General features: G+C 37.0%; 1 protein-coding gene across 3 annotated transcripts in view; it reads right to left on the reverse strand.

Moving 5' to 3' along the window:
- LOC142356404 (uncharacterized) overlaps positions 1 to 18,329 on the reverse strand; it is a 272,147-nt gene that overhangs the window by 63,493 nt on the left and 190,325 nt on the right. For 2 of the 3 annotated variants that reach the window (XM_075408324.1, XM_075408329.1), the window contains exons 1-10: positions 12,501 to 12,539; positions 11,842 to 12,060; positions 11,439 to 11,512; positions 11,042 to 11,134; positions 10,532 to 10,789; positions 2,247 to 2,484; positions 1,863 to 2,013; positions 1,431 to 1,555; positions 1,067 to 1,164; positions 290 to 504 (exon numbers count right to left, since the gene is read on the reverse strand). In XM_075408324.1, the coding sequence (XP_075264439.1) occupies positions 290 to 504; positions 1,067 to 1,164; positions 1,431 to 1,555; positions 1,863 to 2,013; positions 2,247 to 2,484; positions 10,532 to 10,789; positions 11,042 to 11,134; positions 11,439 to 11,512; positions 11,842 to 12,060; positions 12,501 to 12,524 (1,495 nt within the window). In that variant the 5' untranslated portion in view covers positions 12,525 to 12,539. Of the gene's footprint in view, positions 1 to 289; positions 505 to 1,066; positions 1,165 to 1,430; positions 1,556 to 1,862; positions 2,014 to 2,246; positions 2,485 to 10,531; positions 10,790 to 11,041; positions 11,135 to 11,438; positions 11,513 to 11,841; positions 12,061 to 12,500; positions 12,540 to 18,329 lie in introns of those variants that run through there. The other variant, XM_075408335.1, reaches the window with a different exon arrangement.

Below are 18,329 nucleotides of genomic sequence, written 5' to 3' on the forward strand. Positions count from 1 at the left end.
TTTTCGCTCCGCTCTTCACTTTTGTTCAGCATTAAAATCACTCCACATTTTTTCACGCGTTTTATTTCCCGCTTCAAAAATCACTCCAATAAAATTGATTAAAAAAAGGACTTCTCCAATACTCCTCTTCGAGTCGTAAAAAAAGGACTTCTCCAATAATCCTTTTCGAGTCGTAAAAAAAGGACCTCTCCAATAATCCTCTTCGAGTCGTAATAGGAGCGCTATAATAGCCGGCTGAGAAGATGAGGGCGGCTATTAAACACAGTGTTCAACAAGAGGGCATGCCAACCTGAGATACTTCTATCGTATTCCTTCTGCAGCAACAATGCCCGACTGGAGGACTTGGGCAGAGTGGCTCCGCCAACTTCCCCACTACCATTGGCTCTGCTGACGTTGCTACTACTTCCGCACACACTTGAATCCGGGTCTCGATTGCTCACTATCCACGGGTGCACTTTCAAGTCTTTTGGACTCATACGCTCGGATGGGTTGGCCTTGCAGCACCTGAGCAATCATGTTCACAGATTTAGATTTTCATTTGCAAATTTTCTATAGTTAAACATCAAATTACAACCACCTGAATATTGTTGCCAGATTAAATAGAATTGTTCAAGTAATGACGTTCAGAAGGGTCCGAAAAAAGCATTCAAGCATACAAAAATCGCGTACAAAAGTTTATGTCATTCGACTCGAAAATTCTCCGAAAAATGACGAGTTGAAGAGGATACAAATAAATTTTGAAGTCAGAAAATTAAGCTGTCAGTGAGTTGCTGCAGCTTCTGATGGAGTGGAGTCTCCATTTAATCTGTCATTTAAACGGACCGAACGTAAACTCCACGTGTGAAAATTAAGCGAAATTCTCGGCAAAATTTTGAGAAATTCAGTCACCAATTGAGCTTGAGGAAAATCAATATTTCAGTTAAAAGCTCAGGTCACGCAAAGTGCGTGCATTAGCGAACCATACGAAGCTCAAGCTGGCAAGTAAAATCTTATAGTCCAATCTTTCAATTTCCAGATCTCATTCTCCTATCATAACATGTCAAAAATGATCAATAGGGTCACTTACTTTTCAATGAAATCTGCCGCATGTTTGGAGGAGTTCTCAGGAACGGATGGAGTAGCAGTGCCTCTTCCTATTTGGAATATTATGAAGATTGCATCCATCTGCAACAGAACAATTTTATATTTCATCTTTCATTTTCAGAACAATTTTAACTGACGTCAGACCTCACAAAAGTGACGCTATAAGCTGATGTTTAACCATCTAATATGGACTAAAATTTGTCAGTTGTCATTGACCATCCCGATGTACACAGAAACTCACATTATGTATAATAGATGAGATCTTAAGGCCCAAAAACATTCGAACTTGAGGTTAAATAAGGTCACATAAACAGAGAAAGTAAAAAAGTAAATGTAATTAATTATACCCCATGAAATGGAATTTTGCCACTGATCATTTCAATCACAGTGCAGCCCAGAGACCAGACGTCAGCAGTGTACGTGTAGCCACGGGGACATGCGATCACCTCAGGCGCCAGGAAGTTAGGGGTACCTGGAAATAAGTTCACAGTCAACTTAATGATTTATTAGAAAAGTAGATGATAAAATGCAGCTTAAAACCGGTCTTTATCTTGAATTGAAAAGCGGAATTGGAGAAAAAAAACCATTACCACAGTTGTTTGTAATGCAATCTTTTATTTAGGTAATTTGAACGTTACAAAACTTTTCCGTTTTCATCAAAAAAGTTGGGTCAATGAACCCGTGCTTATTAATCCCATGATGACATTAACCAGGCATCCGCATGTAGTCCGAGCCTAATGTTGGGAAAGGCAGATGGAAATTTAAACTGAGATGTTAACCTTTCATGTTAGTGTTGAAGAGGTTGTTTATTTTGGACAGCTGTTTAGAGGTTCCGAAGTCTGCTATCTTCATAATGGGGAGATCTTTGTTGTTAAGATCCACGAGTACATTTGCGCCTTTGATGTCCCGATGGATGACCTCATGCTCATGCTAAACAAAAAATCTCAAACTATTGTGTCTAATTAATCAGAGATAATCTAACTCACTTGGATCCCATTTCAAATAAACTCATTGATTACAATAGAAGCACATACAGGTAATTTCAAGTCTTGACTTAGAAAGAGATTCCAGACCTTGTGAACAACTCAGAACACACAAATTTCGAGTGAACTCTTAAAATCAAAAACTCAAAAAGTACTCAGTCAAAAGCCTTCTGCGCTCACCAAGTAAATGAGACCATCCAGTATCTGATTGGTGAATCTGGCAGCCGTGCTGTCTGGTAGTCCAGTCCTGTAGTGCGCCTGGATGAAGTTAGAGAGACTACCTCCATTGACGAACTCCATGAAGATGTAGAATTTGCCCTCGACTGAGTCAATGCTATGACCAAGGAACTTGACTATATTCTGGTGCTTTAGCCTCATGTGCAACTGGATCTCGTCACGAAGAAGCTGCATTGATCCACTATAATATACACTTTCTAAATGCACCCGGAAGAAGACCGTCGATATTCTCAAATAAGCCAGTTAATCAACCGGAATCAACACATTGCCACAGGTGTTACCACATTTAATATCAAACATAGCCGGCAGATTGCCGGAAAATAGCCACCGTTGACGCACTAGACGCACATCGGGATTGAAACAGAAAAAAGAATAGATAGATATTGACAAAAAATTTTCTAAACCTGAACCCGAATGATTCTAAACCTATAATTACTTCAGCTTCTAAACTAAAGGGTATTAAGCTCAATAATAATATCAGCTACCGGGCTTTATCGTTTTATACCGTCTCTTTTGCTTTTGCTCTTTTGATATTGACCGTATTCACTAAATTACGTAATTCAATGCTTGAAAGAATTTAAATTCCATTCAATTGAAACAGTGAGTGAGGTAAGTCAGAAGTCATGTGAAAATCGCGACTTATTTAAAACAAAAAACGTGATCAAAAGGCAAAGCGAAAAAAACATAGCAAAACAAGTCCTGACCTACAATTCAAAGAATTTTCATTGAATAAACGGAAAACTAGACCTAGACGGGACTATGAATGGATTGGAAAACCATTTAGAAAAAACTCCAATCCAAAAAATCGAAAAAAAAGTAAACATTAAAGTGAAATTGTCGCATGTGAACGAAAAACCACTAGCGAGAAAGCGAATTTTTGTTCAAACACCGTTTTATCACTCTACTTTAAAATTGGAGCAAAAAATATTCACGCCGCAAAACCACTCGTTTTTTTTGCTCCACTTCCTTGTTTCGGCGTGTTCAAAATCACTACTCCAATTTGACTTCAAAAATCATTAAAATATGTGAACAGATCTTAAAAAAAGACAGCACCCCAAACCAATTCGAATTCTTTGATTTGTAAAAAAAGGAGAGCCCCTAAATAATAGCCGTTTGAGAGGCTGACGGCGGTTAATAAAAATCTTTTTAAATTCCAAAACACAGCCGGTAGATTACCGGAATAGCTGCGAAATAGACTTGCGTGCCGTATAATATAGATAGAAACCGACACAGATGTACGTTGAAAAAGTTTAAATGTCAAAAAAATTTGGCGATAAATTAATTAAGCTTGTTTAAATTTATAAGTATTTTAAAATACTTAATTTCTAGAATTCAAATAAGCTTGAACAAAATAAGCTTGAAACAAAAAAAATTTCAGTAAGCTTGAACAAAAACAAGAACAGTAACACTCAAAAGCAGGAAATCGTTCATTAAGAACCCAGCCCCAAAAAATGTACGATAACTAATTAACGAAAGAAGTTTCTAAAACAAATTCTACCAAAGTCTAAGTGCTACATTATATGGGATATCAATTGAAAAACAACAACTTTTTTGAAATATCTAACGAATAAAAAATCAGTGACCAAAAATTCTACGTCTGAGGAGAATGCTAGAATAATACATGCTACAGTAAACATTGCGAAAAAACGAAAAAAGAAACCAAAAGTCGTAAGTTTTGAAAACTATAAATCAAACATGAAAGTGAAGTAGAAAACAAAAATTTTACATAGCATTCGTGGTTTAGAAGAAAGTTGGGGCGGTCTAAATATGCAAAACATTGAATTATTTCGCATAAAAAGGTCAAAATATTGTCAAAAGGGCGTCTAGGAAACAAAATTTTTCACAAACAACGCCAAAAACTAAACCAACTATTGGTTATTTAAAACTAAAATCCGTGCCGATGCACAGAAAGACTGTTTTAGTAACTGAAACCAAAAAATGTAACAAAACCAGAAAAATTGCACTACAATTGGATTATATATGTACAATATTATAACATAGCAAGCAGATTACCAGAAAACAGCCGCAATAGCTAAGTTGATCTGCAGTCTTAAACAGATGGTAAAAAACAGGCTAAAAAACATCTTTCCATTAAATACTGAGATGTTATATTTTAATTACGAATCTGTTCAACTTAGCTTATTGCTGCTTCTACTGGCTACTCTCAGAAAACCTTCAATTAGAGTGACATGCATTCAATTGTTTTTATCTCTTTGAATTAAAGTAAAGAAAAACCGAAGAGAAAGGAAGTCAATTCTGAGAGTGACCTGTGACCAAAAACTTAATCACGCGAATGAACAAAAAACCCACTTAACCTAGAGTGAAAAACGACGTCAGGCTCTCAATTCAGTTGAAATTGCATGAACGAATGAACAAAAAGCAGATTGAAATTGTGAAGTCATTTGGCCGTAAAACTCCTGACGACGGAATAAAAACAAACCAAGAGAAGGCCAATAATAGCCCCAGCTATTGCTTTCTCGCTATTGAAAACAAAAAAAACTAAATTAAAGAGGAGTAACAAACGTATAAATTGTTAACAATACATTAATAAAAATACCTATTTTCTAGAATAAAGTCCTTTCAAAGATCCAAAAACAAGGAAAAATTCCTAACATTAAAAAATAGCAAAAGATGTGCCTATTTTGCACTCCAAACTTATTACCAGGCTCTCAAAACTTTGTGGTATCAAATTCAGAGAGCTACACATTAAATTAGAAACCATTGGTCAAAAACTATTTATACAAAAAAACAATTACAAGGAAAGGAATTGAGCCGAATGGACAAAAAACGATTATCTATATATGTCATTCTCTCAAAAACACATTTTGCAAAGTCACAAAATTATACACTGAACGCAGCAGCTGATCAAAAACGTATTTTGCTCAGAAACCAATAGTTAATACGACCATTTTTCTCACTTTCGCTTTTAGGTCAAAAAGCCGTCTGAACACATAGTAATTCGGGTTAAAAAAATTCAAGTAAACCAATACTGCTTTGGGAGTCGTAAAAAGAGCGTCGCAAAATAGCTCCACTAATATTATAGAGTCGCAAAATAGCTTCGCAGCTATAAAGAGCAATTTGGTCGCGTTTCAATCAAGTGCTTAAGGTGACAGTGGTTAATGCTAATTAAGGCTATTCAGATAAATATAATGAGTCGCCATACTGAGTCCGAGAAAATGCTAATAAAAAGTCTCAACATCCCGAAAAATGATAAAAACAAAAAAATTGATCAAGCCAAAAAATTGCTTTAAAAAATCAAAGAGGACTCAAATTGTTGCTACAAACTTTGTTTTAGAGCATTTCAAACTGGCCAAATTAAAGTTCTGAAGCAGCAATTGTTCATTTCGCTGATTTGAATTGAGCGAAAAACTACTTTGAGGCAATGTCAACTTACTTCTTGCAGTAACTGATGCTAATTACCAAGAAAAACCAAATTCAGCTGCAAAAGAAACTATCAGAAAAACAGATACGAGAATATGCGCCAAAACATCACGAAAAAAACTAATGAGAATACTTCCGAAAACAACAGCTAAAAAAGACAGCAATAAAATCCAGAACACACATCCAAATCAACACACAGAGAAAACAACATTAAAAAATCTTTTCTCACAGACTAAAAACTAGACATAAATGTATAAAAGAGGCAAAATGAAGGAACAAGAGTGCACATAAAAACTTAGGCAAGATCAAGGAGAGAAACGGTAACAAAAAGGGAAACACAAAAAATAGGCAAAAATTTAAAAATTTGGAAATTATAGGCATCAAAAACAATAACAGAATAAAAATATCAAAATCCATAAAACGGAATGAAACAAAATATCTCTTATTCGGACCTGAGGACGGTTTCGAAACTCCGACCTCTGGTGTATTAGATTTTAGCATAAACAAATCGACTATCAGGCCGTGGTCTTACAATTGATTTTGTTTGAGCGAAAGGGTTAATTTCTGATAAAGATCAATTCAAGTCACTTAAGAATCAAAATACGAAAAAAACACAAAACTTCACTTATATTTTATGAAACCAAGTCTAAGTCATAAAAACCATTAGGTGTCACCTGAGGTATTGAGAGAATTGCGAAGAGGGATAATTAGAATACCTGTGTAATATTTTCATAGCGCTCCAGAGAAAAGAGTGAAAACGGGAGTTAAATAACCGCACGAGAAAAGAAGCTCTTTGAAACAGAAAAATTGTTCAGAGAACAACTTCTCACTCCAATAGAAAAACAGTTTGAAAAAATAATACTTCCAACTTAATCGCTTTTTGCCTCCTTCACCGCTTCAGGGTGACAAAAATCATCTTTCTAATTTGACTCATTGTCAACAAAATATCACCATATCAGCATATACAAAATAGCCCGGATTAGCTGCGAAATAGACTTGCGTGCCGTAATATACAAATGAAACAGATACAGCTGTAAGTTCAAAAAGTGGGATGGCTGGAAGAGGGGGGGGGGCACAGTGTCATGTGCCTGACGGTGGACGGGAGGACTGGTGGCGTGGGTGAGCTAGAGGGGGAGAAGTGAGTTGGGGGAATTGGGGGTTCAAACTCCTAGAAATAAGAACCCATGAAACTGTCAACTCAAAAAAGTTTCAGTTAATCGCATACTTAGAGGCCAGAACGAAGTAAGGCACTGAGAGAGCTGATCAGCAGCTTAGTGCCCTCCGGGCTTTACCTGCCTATCGCAAAGTTGTTTTCAAATTTCTTTCAAAATAATGTTGTACCAGTTACGTTGGTCATATTTGTCTTTTCACAACTCGAGGTGCAGTATTGGTTCTATACAAGTCTTTAGGAACCGAAAGTGAGGGTTGGTGTTACAGTCTAAAGAAATTGGATTGCATTGACTCCCTGTCTTTTTACGACTCGAAGAGGAGTTATGGCTTTTAGTTGCTCAAAATTGAAGTTTTTAGCAATTATATTGGTCCTGCTTTTCAATGCGATATTTTGCTTGGCAAATTTTTTTTGTCTGACGCTTTTAAGGAAACAGACGAAAAATCAGTCAAGCGAAAAATTGCATTAAGACCACAGGACTCGTTTTAGAGCAATTAAAAACCATTTGGTCTCTTGTAGTCGATGTGGTTTCTTGCAGAAAGCCATAACTCCTCTCCGAGTCGCAATAAAAAGACAGCACACAGCACGCCAATACAATCCAATTCCTTTAGATTTTAAACATAGCCGGCAGATTGCCGGAATAGCTGCGAAAGAATAGACGTGCGTGCCATATAATCGAGATAGAAACAGATACAGATCTAAATTGAAAAAAATCGACGCCGCTCAAAAAGCTAGGTAAAAAAACATTCAGCGACAAATTAATAAAGCTTGTTAAAATTCATCCCGCAGAACTCTCTTATTAGGGACCTTTGCTGAACACATGAGTTCCTTTGACCTTAAACAAAATCAAATTAAACTTAGTTTTAAAGTGCAAACGTCATTTTATTGAGTGAGGTAAGTCACGTGTGATCAAAATCTAATCACGCAAATAACCTAAAAACTTTCGCTAAAGCGAGTGAGAAATGACGTCGCGCGCGCAAATGCCGTTAGTGAGAGGAAGAAGTCATTCAGAAAATTGACTTTTTCAGCTTTGCTGTGTGAACAAGTGTAAAACGAAAAAAGAGCGTCAGACGACGAAACAAAAAAACATAGCAGGACAAGTCCTGACGTACAATTCAAAGAATTTTCATCGACTAAACAATGCACTAGACCTAGAACGGACTAGCACTGAATTGGGAAAAACAATTCTAAAAAATCAGATTAAAAAAATTTAAAAAAAAAACTGAAAATTAATGTCAAAATGCCGCATGTGAACAAAAAAAGCCACTAGCGAGAAAAAGAAATTTGGTTCAAACAAAGAACTAGGCCTAGAATGAATTATGAATGGATTGGGAACAATTCGAAAAAAAATCCTATCCAAAAAATCGAACAAACAGTAAAAATTTAAGTGAAATTGCCGCATGTGAACAAAAAACCACTAGCGAGAAACCCAATTTTTGTTCAAACACCGTTTTCTCACTCTACTTTAAAATTGGAGCGAAAAAATTTCACGCCGCAAAACCACGCGCTTTTTCGCTCCACTTCCTGTTTCGGCGTGACCAAAATCACTACTCCAATTTGACTTCAAAGATCATGAAAATGTGTGAACAGATCTTAAAAAAAAACATAGCCGGAAGAATTCCGGAAACGACTGGAAGTGAAAATCTATTTAAACGCCATCCAACTACTCATCAAACAAAACGTGCCTTCACTAATTTATGATGATCTTGAAACAAAGTCATGAAACAAAAAAGTAAAAACAATAAAATCAAATTGGTTGAAATATGATAAAAAATCTGATCAAATTTTGTTATAAATTGAGATCCCGAAAAAACTATCTCTACCAAATTAATTTCATCAAAACAACTAGTACTTACAAAAACCACTTATGTGAATCTTGAAAAAATACTTTAGGCTAAAATTATGAAAAAAAAACTAACTTTCACTGAAAAATTGGAAAAAGTTACTAAATTTTTTAATATTTCAAAAACATATAAATCAAAAGAAAAATTCCCTTCAACCAACAAGCTAACCAGATGCTTGCAAAACAATAGGCAAGTCATAATAGGCAAAAAAACAGCTAAAAACAGAAAAAAAACGAAAAAAATTAAGAAAAATAGTTCCAATTTTCGCAATTTTTTGTCATATTTCTCAACAAAATGATTCTTACCCACAAAACTGTAACTAATTGTTATGATAAAATTGCTCAGTAAAAAACGTTTCTTCAATACCAGTAAAACAAAAAAATCGTCAAAACGCAAAAATTAGCTCGAAAATCAGCAAAATAAATTAAAAACCTCCAAATTATCATGAAATTCATATTAATTTCCAGAAACCGTCAAACCATTGCAGAAACCAGCCTAAAATTAAAACAAAATCATAATCAAACCTCTTAACCAAAATAAATGAGAAAAACTGCTTTAAAATGCCGCAAGTGAAAAAAAAAATTTCGCTCGCTTAGAGAAAATTTTTCACACATCAATTTCTCGCTCTCTCAAAAACAGCGGTATGAACAAAAACCACTCTCTTTTCGCACCACTCTTTACTTTTACTCAGTCCCAAAATCACTCCAAATTTTTTCACGCGTTTCATTTCCCGCTTCAAAAATCACTCCAATAAAATTGATTAAAAAAAAAACTAGAAAAATAGAGTTCTTTTAATAGTACAAGCAAAGATAAAGCCGAGTAAATTTCTTTCCAGTTAGGGCAATGGAAAGCTCGCAAAACAATGAGCAAGTCATAATAGGCTAAGAAACTTGTCTAGGACTAAAAAAAAAGAAAAACTGCAAAAAATAAGAAAAATAGTTTAAAATTTCTGAATTTTTCTGTCAATTTTCCAAAAAAAAAGAGTGATTTACACCAATAAAACTTTAGTCAATTGGTAGCTAAATATTCCTTAAGTAATAAACTTCCATTCAAATCCCACTTAAGGCATTAATACAAAAAAACAGGCAAAAAATCATTAAATTTCGTCTAAAAATAAGCAAAACTGATCAAAACCCTCCAAACTGGCATTAAACTCAGAATTAACTACTTGAAACCTTCAATTCCTATCAAAACAAGCCTAAAACTAATACAATATCATAATCAAACCTCATAACCATCAAAAATCGCAAAAAAACTGCTTTTAAAAGCCGCACGTGAACAAAAAATTTCGCTCGTTTAGAGAAAAATTTTTCACACATCAATTTCTCGCTCTCTCAAAAACAGCGGTATGAACAAAAACCACTCTCTTTTCGCACCACTCTTCACTTTTATTCAGCCCCAAAATCACTCTAAATTTTTTCGCGCGTTTCATTTCCCGCTTCAAAAATCACTCCAATAAAATTGATTAAAAAAAAGGACTTCTCCAATACTCCTCTTCGAGTCGTAAAAAGACAGCGCCCCAATACAATTCAAATCCTTTGAATTGTAAAAAACCAAGAGCACCGCAATATAGCTACGCTCAGCTTACAGCTTCGCAGCTATAAAAACCAACATTCACCATCGGTTCGTACAAACTTGTATAAAACCAATACTCCACTTCGAGTCGCCTAGACCAGTATCATTAAATAATTGATACCAACTTAGTTTGAGAGCAATTAAAAACAAATTTTCGAGTCGTGAAAAAGCCGCTGAGATCAATAATAGCCGCTAATAAGCTCTCGGGTTGACCTTGAAGAGTAAAGTTCAGCACTGCACATTGAGCACCACAAACTTACCTTCCACTACCATCGTGTATTCCACCTCCTCCAACTCCAGGGGCCTTGAATCCCATTTCGATCTCTTTCAACGCAAACACAGTGCCAGTATCTGTATCTTTTGCTTTGAACACTTTTCCAAATGCACCCGAGCCCAGGTAGGCTCTATCGCCATTGGGCCTTTTGAGAATGGTAAAATTCGTGATCTGATGCTGCCGATTAGAAGGAGCAATGGGGTTCTTGTCGGGGAACAGTTCAGCTTTCAGAGTCTCATACAGCCTAAATTATATCCGAAAGCCCATATCAATTTTGTGGAGCTCGCCGAGGATACATTTCATTTGGCGGACCTCATTAATTTGGACAAAATGTAAAAGCAAGAGATTGGGTGGATTGTGGGACCCAAATTGGGTGGTATGAAAGGTTCTAGAGTCGTACAAAATTTGGACAATTGTGGCACGGAAATCAAATTAGGAGCTCGTAAGGTCGAATCAAAGGTGCTCGTTCGCACAAGAGCTTAGCCGGTGTTCTCACCTGTCGCGATGTGCCTCCGATGGAAAATAGACTTGGAAGTCATCCAATCTGTTCACGTACATCAACAGACACCTCCCGTCATTCATATATGTACTGAAACAAAATACAGATTATTAATTTTGCTTTAAATCGAATGATTTAACTACAATGACTTCAAAGGAACTCTTTCCTACAAAATTCATGTTCTGAAAAATCGTTTTGCTTATTCGTCTTAAACAAAATGAATCTGGCAAATATCCCAATACTAACCAATAAGAAATTTAATCAAAGAATCAGATTTTGAATTTTTATACCTTAGCGTGATATACCGACAGCACATCAAAAAGAGTTAAATTGCTACGTGTTTCCGTGAAAGCCACCTCCATTGAGGGATTTGTATTAAATAGATGGAACTAACTTGACGGCAGCTAAATCGGATGCTGGGAACTGCCAATTGGTAGACTTCGAATCAATCAGTAGCAGATCGAAACTCTAAAACGAGCCCAGTGTATTGACAAAAAAATTAACTTTAGAAGCAAAATGCAAAAAAAACTCTAATGTGGGAAAAATCGTGCACATATTGCCGTGGCACAATGCCCAAGATTAAATCTCTCAAAGTTATGATTTTGGTAAATTATGTCATCGAAGCTGATTGAATTGCTGATAAAAAATAGCTTATAATAACTTTCCATTGATAAAGGTACTTATAAGAGGCATCTTTTCTTTACAATTTTGTGAAAAAAACAATTATAGATGCCACTATAAAAATAGCCATCTGCATCCACTGAACATCTACCCATCATAGGTTAGGTAACTCTTACCTCAATAGGGCCTTGTACATTTTCCGCGGCACTGTCACATGGTCCTCTGTGAATGATGAGATTGGCAGGCACAAACTCGTAGCTCCTCTGTGGCGTGGGTGAATTGCCCTGTGCCCTGATCACTTGCTCAATAACAAGCACTGGATACTCACAGAATGCCTTGGAACTGTCCTCGCCCACAAACAGGAAAAACTGCATCCAGAAATCAAACAGCTTCACCTGTAAATATTGCGCACATACATTTTTGTTATAGTCATTAAGTTCTAATATTAGTAAGACATTGCGCTAATATTGTCAAATGTCGCCCATTTCTTTAGATGAACGACCCCTGACAGAAAATTCAAACTTCTATCGAACAAATTTTAAGTTGCTACCAATATTAGCCAACAGGGAGTTTAGACGACTAGCGAAATGAGGAATTTAGCCGACAGATTAATTGTAATTGGTCAAGAATCTGATTGGCCAAAATATTAGTCTGTCTAACTATTACACTTGATGCGGTCGGATTATTGGCTTAAATTTTCTTTTTTAAGTTTCTGCTAAAACCTGGTGTCGGGCACTCCACAAATTTCATATGGACTAGACGACAAAATACTGGACTGTTTAACACGTTACAGAGACAAATAATGATTTACTGGACTAGACTGTAGCCGGCTTACCAATAACAAAGTCAGTTCTTCCATCTAAAATCAAGACTGCTGCCAACCAAGATTTTAGATTTCTTGACATAAAGTTTTACATAATGCTCTCAAATTACAGCTAACGTCTTCTACAGAACCATAAATTGCATTTCAAGCAGTCAATTAAAAATAAGTGGTGATTACAGAAACTCTGATATCTTTTCCGACTCGTAAGAACATGGAAACATACAAAACATGCAAAATACAAAATTTCAATTGCACTGCTGATCATGATACGGAGTTTTATAAGTATATGGAGCCTGTAATCGCCCACTTGCGCAACAAAAATGTCATAGTTTTGCCGTTTTAAATCTAAAGCCAGAGCAAAAATGATCAGAGTACACTGAAAAAGCACTAGCAGTCCCGCAAAATCATAATCAGAAAATCATTTACACGAATAGAAGGTTTAAAAGAAGTAAGGGTTTCTGTTTCGCACCAACTCGGGCTCGAATCTATGCCCCTCCTTTAACAGTCATAGGTCTCAAAACTTAAGCTATCAATGTGTATTGCACTTGTCTTTTGCTCTTTCTACAGCAAATTTCTGGACAATGGCGTTTCTGACTTTCTTGTTTTTTCTATACCGCATGCCTAGTCAGCGCAAAATCTGCCTATTACGAGCTATCGGATGGTACAGCGCGTCTCAAAACCCAATTTTTACGCTAGGTTGCATGATTAAAGACCCCTCAAATGATGGTTACGATAGGAGAGCTGTTGACCATTGTGCTCAATTAGCAGCCTTCCAACTATCCAACTGCGCTATAACGACTCATACCACCGTTTCTCAGAATCGCATTTATCGCCTCAATAAATATATTTCAGATTGACAGCAGTTGAGATGACGCAAAAATCAAAAAGTTAAGCGCGAACAACTTAGTTGAAAGCTAAGAGTGTTCTAGAATAGCACAGAATATGTACGCCTAAAACTTTGCAGAAAAACAAACGTTTACAAAGAGAACTACAAGCTTAGCTAGGGAGCAACTGAAAATCACGTAGTACCCAGGACAGTAAATCTTCACTCTGGGCCAGCACACTTTCAAGCCCTCTTAGCCTCGTGGTAATTGCACCTGAATAACAGGCTTTTGTTCCAGGTTCGGTTCTCATCCATCTACTTTGAGCCTTTTAGGTCACTGAACACTCGATATATTCGCTTAACCATGCTGCTCTATGCCGCTCTTAAATTTGCGCATCGAGAGGCCACTTAAACATGCAATAATTTTTTCCAAGTTTAGAGCTCACGCTTTTAATATATAGGATTAGCATTTTTCTGCCAAACAAACACAGGAACATAAAACGACTCAGTGTCGCAAGAAGTGATCTCGAAAAACAGGCGGAATGATGTTGATTAGAAATTTTTATGTCTACAAAAGGAAGGGTAACAGGCACGGTTTTGAATCGTAGACACTCAGTTTAGCGGTCCTCCATTTTACCAACTGCGCTATAAGGACTTCATACCACCGTTTCTCACAAACGCTTTTATCGTATCAATAAACATATTTCAGATTGAGAGCAATTGAGATAACGCAAAAATCAAAAAGTTAAGCGCAAAAAACTTAGTTGAAAACTAAGAGTGTTCTAGAATAACCCAAAATCAAAACTTTGCAGAAAAACAAACGATTACAAAAAGAGCTTCAAACTAAGCTAGGGAGCAATTAAAAATCACATAGTACCCAGGACAGTAAATCGTCCCTCTGAGCGAGCATAGTTTCAAGCCCTCCTAGCCCCGTGGTAACTGCACCTGACTAACAGGCTTTTGTTCCAGGTTCGGTTCTCATCAATCTACTTTGAGCCTGTTAGGTCACTTAAGTCTCTCGATATGTTCGCTTATCCAAGCTGCTCTATGCCGCTCTTAAATTTGCGCATCGAGAGGCCACTTAAACATGCAATAATTTTTTCCAAGTTTAGAGCTCACGCTTTCAATATATAAGATTAGAATTTTTCTCCCAAACACAGGAACATAAAACGAAACAGCGTCGCAAGAAGTGTTCTCGAGCAACAGGCGGCACGGTGTTGATTAGAAATTTTTATGTCTACAAAAGGAAGGGTAACCGACACGGTTTTGAACTCTAGACACTCAGATTAGCAGTCCTCCATTTTACCAACTGCGCTATAAGGACTTCATACCACCGTTTCTCACAAACGCTTTTATCGTATCAATAAACATATTTCAGATTGAGAGCAATTGAGATCACGCAATATCAAAAAAGTAAGCGCGAAAAACTTAGTTGAAAAATAAGAATGTTCTAGAATAGCGCAAAATCTGTACGCCTAAAGCTTTGCAGAAAAACAAACGTTTACAATAAGAGCTTCAAACTTAGCTAGGAAGCAATTAAAAAAACACGTAGTACCCAGAAGTAAATCCTCCCTCTGGGCGAGCATAATTTCAAGCCCTCTTAGCCTCGTGGTAACTGCACCTGAATAACAGGCTTTTTTTCCAGGTTCGGTTCTCATCCATCTACTTTGAGCCTTTTAGGTCACTGAACACTCGATATATTCGCTTAACCATGCTGCTCTATGCCGCTCTTAAATTTGCGCATCGAGAGGCCACTTAAACATGCAATAATTTTTTCCAAGTTTAGAGCTCACGCTTTTAATATATAGGATTAGCATTTTTCTGCCAAACAAACACAGGAACATAAAACGACTCAGTGTCGCAAGAAGTGATCTCGAAAAACAGGCGGAATGATGTTGATTAGAAATTTTTATGTCTACAAAAGGAAGGGTAACAGGCACGGTTTTGAATCGTAGACACTCAGTTTAGCGGTCCTCCATTTTACCAACTGCGCTATAAGGACTTCATACCACCGTTTCTCACAAACGCTTTTATCGTATCAATAAACATATTTCAGATTGAGAGCAATTGAGATCACGCAATATCAAAAAATTAAGCACAAAAAACTTAGTTGAAAGCTATGAGTGTTCTAGAATAGCGCAAAATCTGTACGCCTAAAGCTTTGCAGAAAAACAAACGTTTACAATAAGAGCTTCAAACTTAGCTAGGAAGCAATTAAAAAACACGTAGTACCCAGGAGTAAATCCTCCCTCTGGGCGAGCATAATTTCAAGCCCTCTTAGCCTCGTGGTAACTGCACCTGAATAACAGGCTATTTTTCCAGGTTCGGTTCTCATCCATCTACTTTGAGCCTTTTAGGTCACTGAACACTCGATATATTCGCTTAACCATGCTGCTCTATGCCGCTCTTAAATTTGCGCATCGAGAGGCCACTTAAACATGCAATAATTTTTTCCAATTTTAGAGCTCACGCTTTCAATATATAGGATTAGCATTTTTCTGCCAAACAAACACAGGAACATAAAACGACTCAGTGTCGCAAGAAGTGATCTCGAAAAACAGGCGGAATGATGTTGATTAGAAATTTTCATGTCTACAAAAGGAAGGGTAACCGACACGGGTTTGACCCAAAGACACTCAGATTAGCAGTCCTCCATTTTACCAACTGCGCTATAAGAACTTCATACCACCGTTTCTCACAATCGCTTTTATCGTGCTAATAAACATATTTCAAATTGAGAGCATTTGAGATCACGCAAAAATCCAAAAGTAAAACTTTGAAAAACTTAGTTGAAAGCTAACTGTGTTCTAGAATTCACAGAAGTCTCTCGATATGTTCGTTCAACAATGCTGCTCTATGCCGCTCTTAAATTTGCGCATCGAGAGGCCCCTTAGACATGCAATTTTTCCCCCAATTTTAGAGCTCACGCTTTCAATATATAGGATTAGAATTTTTCTCCCATACACACAGGAACATAAAACGAAACAGCGTCGCAAGAAGTGCTCTCGAGCAAAAGGCGGCAGGTTGTTGATTAGAAACTTTTATGTCTACAAAATGAAGGGTAACAGACACGGTTTTGAATCGTAGACACTCAGTTTAGCTGTCCTCCATTTTACCAACTGCGCTATAAGGACTTCATACCACCGTTTCTCACAAACGCTTTTATCGTATCAATAATCATATTTCAGATTGAGAGCAATTGAGATCACACAATATCAAAAAAGTAAGCGGGAAAAACTTAGTTGAAAGCTAAGAGTGTTCTAGAATAGCGCAAAATCTGTTCATCTAAAATTTTGCAGAAAAACAAACGTTTACAATAAGATCTTAAAACTTAGCTAGGAAGCAATTAAAAAACACGTAGTACCCAGGCGAGTAAATCCTCCCTCTGGGCGAGCATAATTTCAAGCCCTCTTAGCCTCGTGGTAACTGTACCTGAATAACAGGCTTTTGTTCAGGTTCGGTTCTCATCCATCTACTTTGAGCCTTTTAAGTCACTTAACATATTCGATAAATTCGTTTAACCATGCTGCTCTATGCCGCTGTTAAACTTGCGCATCGAGAGGCCACTTAAAAAAGCAATAATTTTTTTCCAATTTTAGAGCTCACGCTTTCAATATATAAGATTAGAATTTTTCTCCCAAACACACAGGAACATAAAACGAAACAGCGTCGCAAGAAGTGTTCTCGAGCAACAGGCGGCACGGTGTTGATTAGAAATTTTTATGTCTACAAAAGGAAGGGTAACCGACACGGTTTTGAACTCTAGACACTCAGATTAGCAGTCCTCCAATTTACCAGCTGCGCTATAAGGACTTCATACCACCGTTTCTCACAAACGCTTTTATCGTATCAATAAACATATTTCAGATTGAGAGCAATTGAGATCACGCAATATCAAAGTAAGCGCGAAAAACTTAGTTGAAAGCTAAGAATGTTCTAGAATAGCGCAAAATCTGTAAGCCTAAAACTTTGCAGAAAAACAAACGTTTACAATAAGAGCTTCAAACTTAGGTAGGAAGCAATTAAAAAACACGTAGTACCCAGGAGAGTAAATCCTTCCTCTGGGCGAGCATATTTTCAAGCCCTCTTAGCCTCGTGGTAATTGCACCTGAATAACAGGCTTTTGTTCCAGGTTCGGTTCTCATCCATCTACTTTGAGCCTTTTAGGTCACTGAACATTCTCGATATATTCGCTTAACCATGCTGCTCTATGCCGCTCATAAATTTGCGCATCGAGAGGCCCAGCTTAAGCATGCAAAAATTCTGTCCAAATTTACAGCTCACGCGTTAAGTAGGATTACCATTTTTATTCCCCCTAAACAAACAGGAACATAAAACGACGCAGCGTCGCAAGAAGTGCTCTCGAAGAACACGCGGCATGGTGTTGATAAATTTTTATGTCTAAAAAAAGAAAAGGTACCCAACACGGTTTCAAACCCTCGACCCTCAGATTAGCAGTCCTCCATATCAGCTGCGATATAACTACTACATACCACCGTTTCTCACAAACGCTTTAATCGTATCAATAAACATTTAAGATTGAGTGCATTTGAGATCACGCAAAAATCAAAACGTGAAGCGCGAAAAAATTAGTTGAAAGCTAAGAGTGTTCTAGAATAGCACAGAATATGTACAGCTAAAACTTTGCCGAAGAATACACGTCTACAATAAGAACTTCAAACTTAGTTCGCTAGCAATTTAAAAACAAGAATTACCCAGAACAGTGAATCTTCCCTCTGGGCCAGCGTACTTTCAAGCCCTCTTAGCCTTGTGGTAACTGCATCTGACTAACAGTCTTTTGTCCCAGGTTCGGTTCTCATCCATCTACTTTGAGCCTTTTAGTTCATTGAACTCTCTCGATATGTTCGCTTAACCATGCTGCTCTACGCGGCTCTTCAACATGCGTTTCGAGAGACCCCTTGAGTATGCAAAAATTTTGTCCAATATTAGAGCTCACGCGTTTAATATATAGAAATTCGACTTGGGAGCATTTAAGATCACGCAAAAATCAAAAAGTA

This window comes from Convolutriloba macropyga, chromosome 2 (assembly GCF_964194025.1).
Source record: "Convolutriloba macropyga chromosome 2, txConMacr16.3, whole genome shotgun sequence".
Classification (NCBI taxonomy): Eukaryota; Metazoa; Xenacoelomorpha; order Acoela; family Convolutidae; genus Convolutriloba; species Convolutriloba macropyga.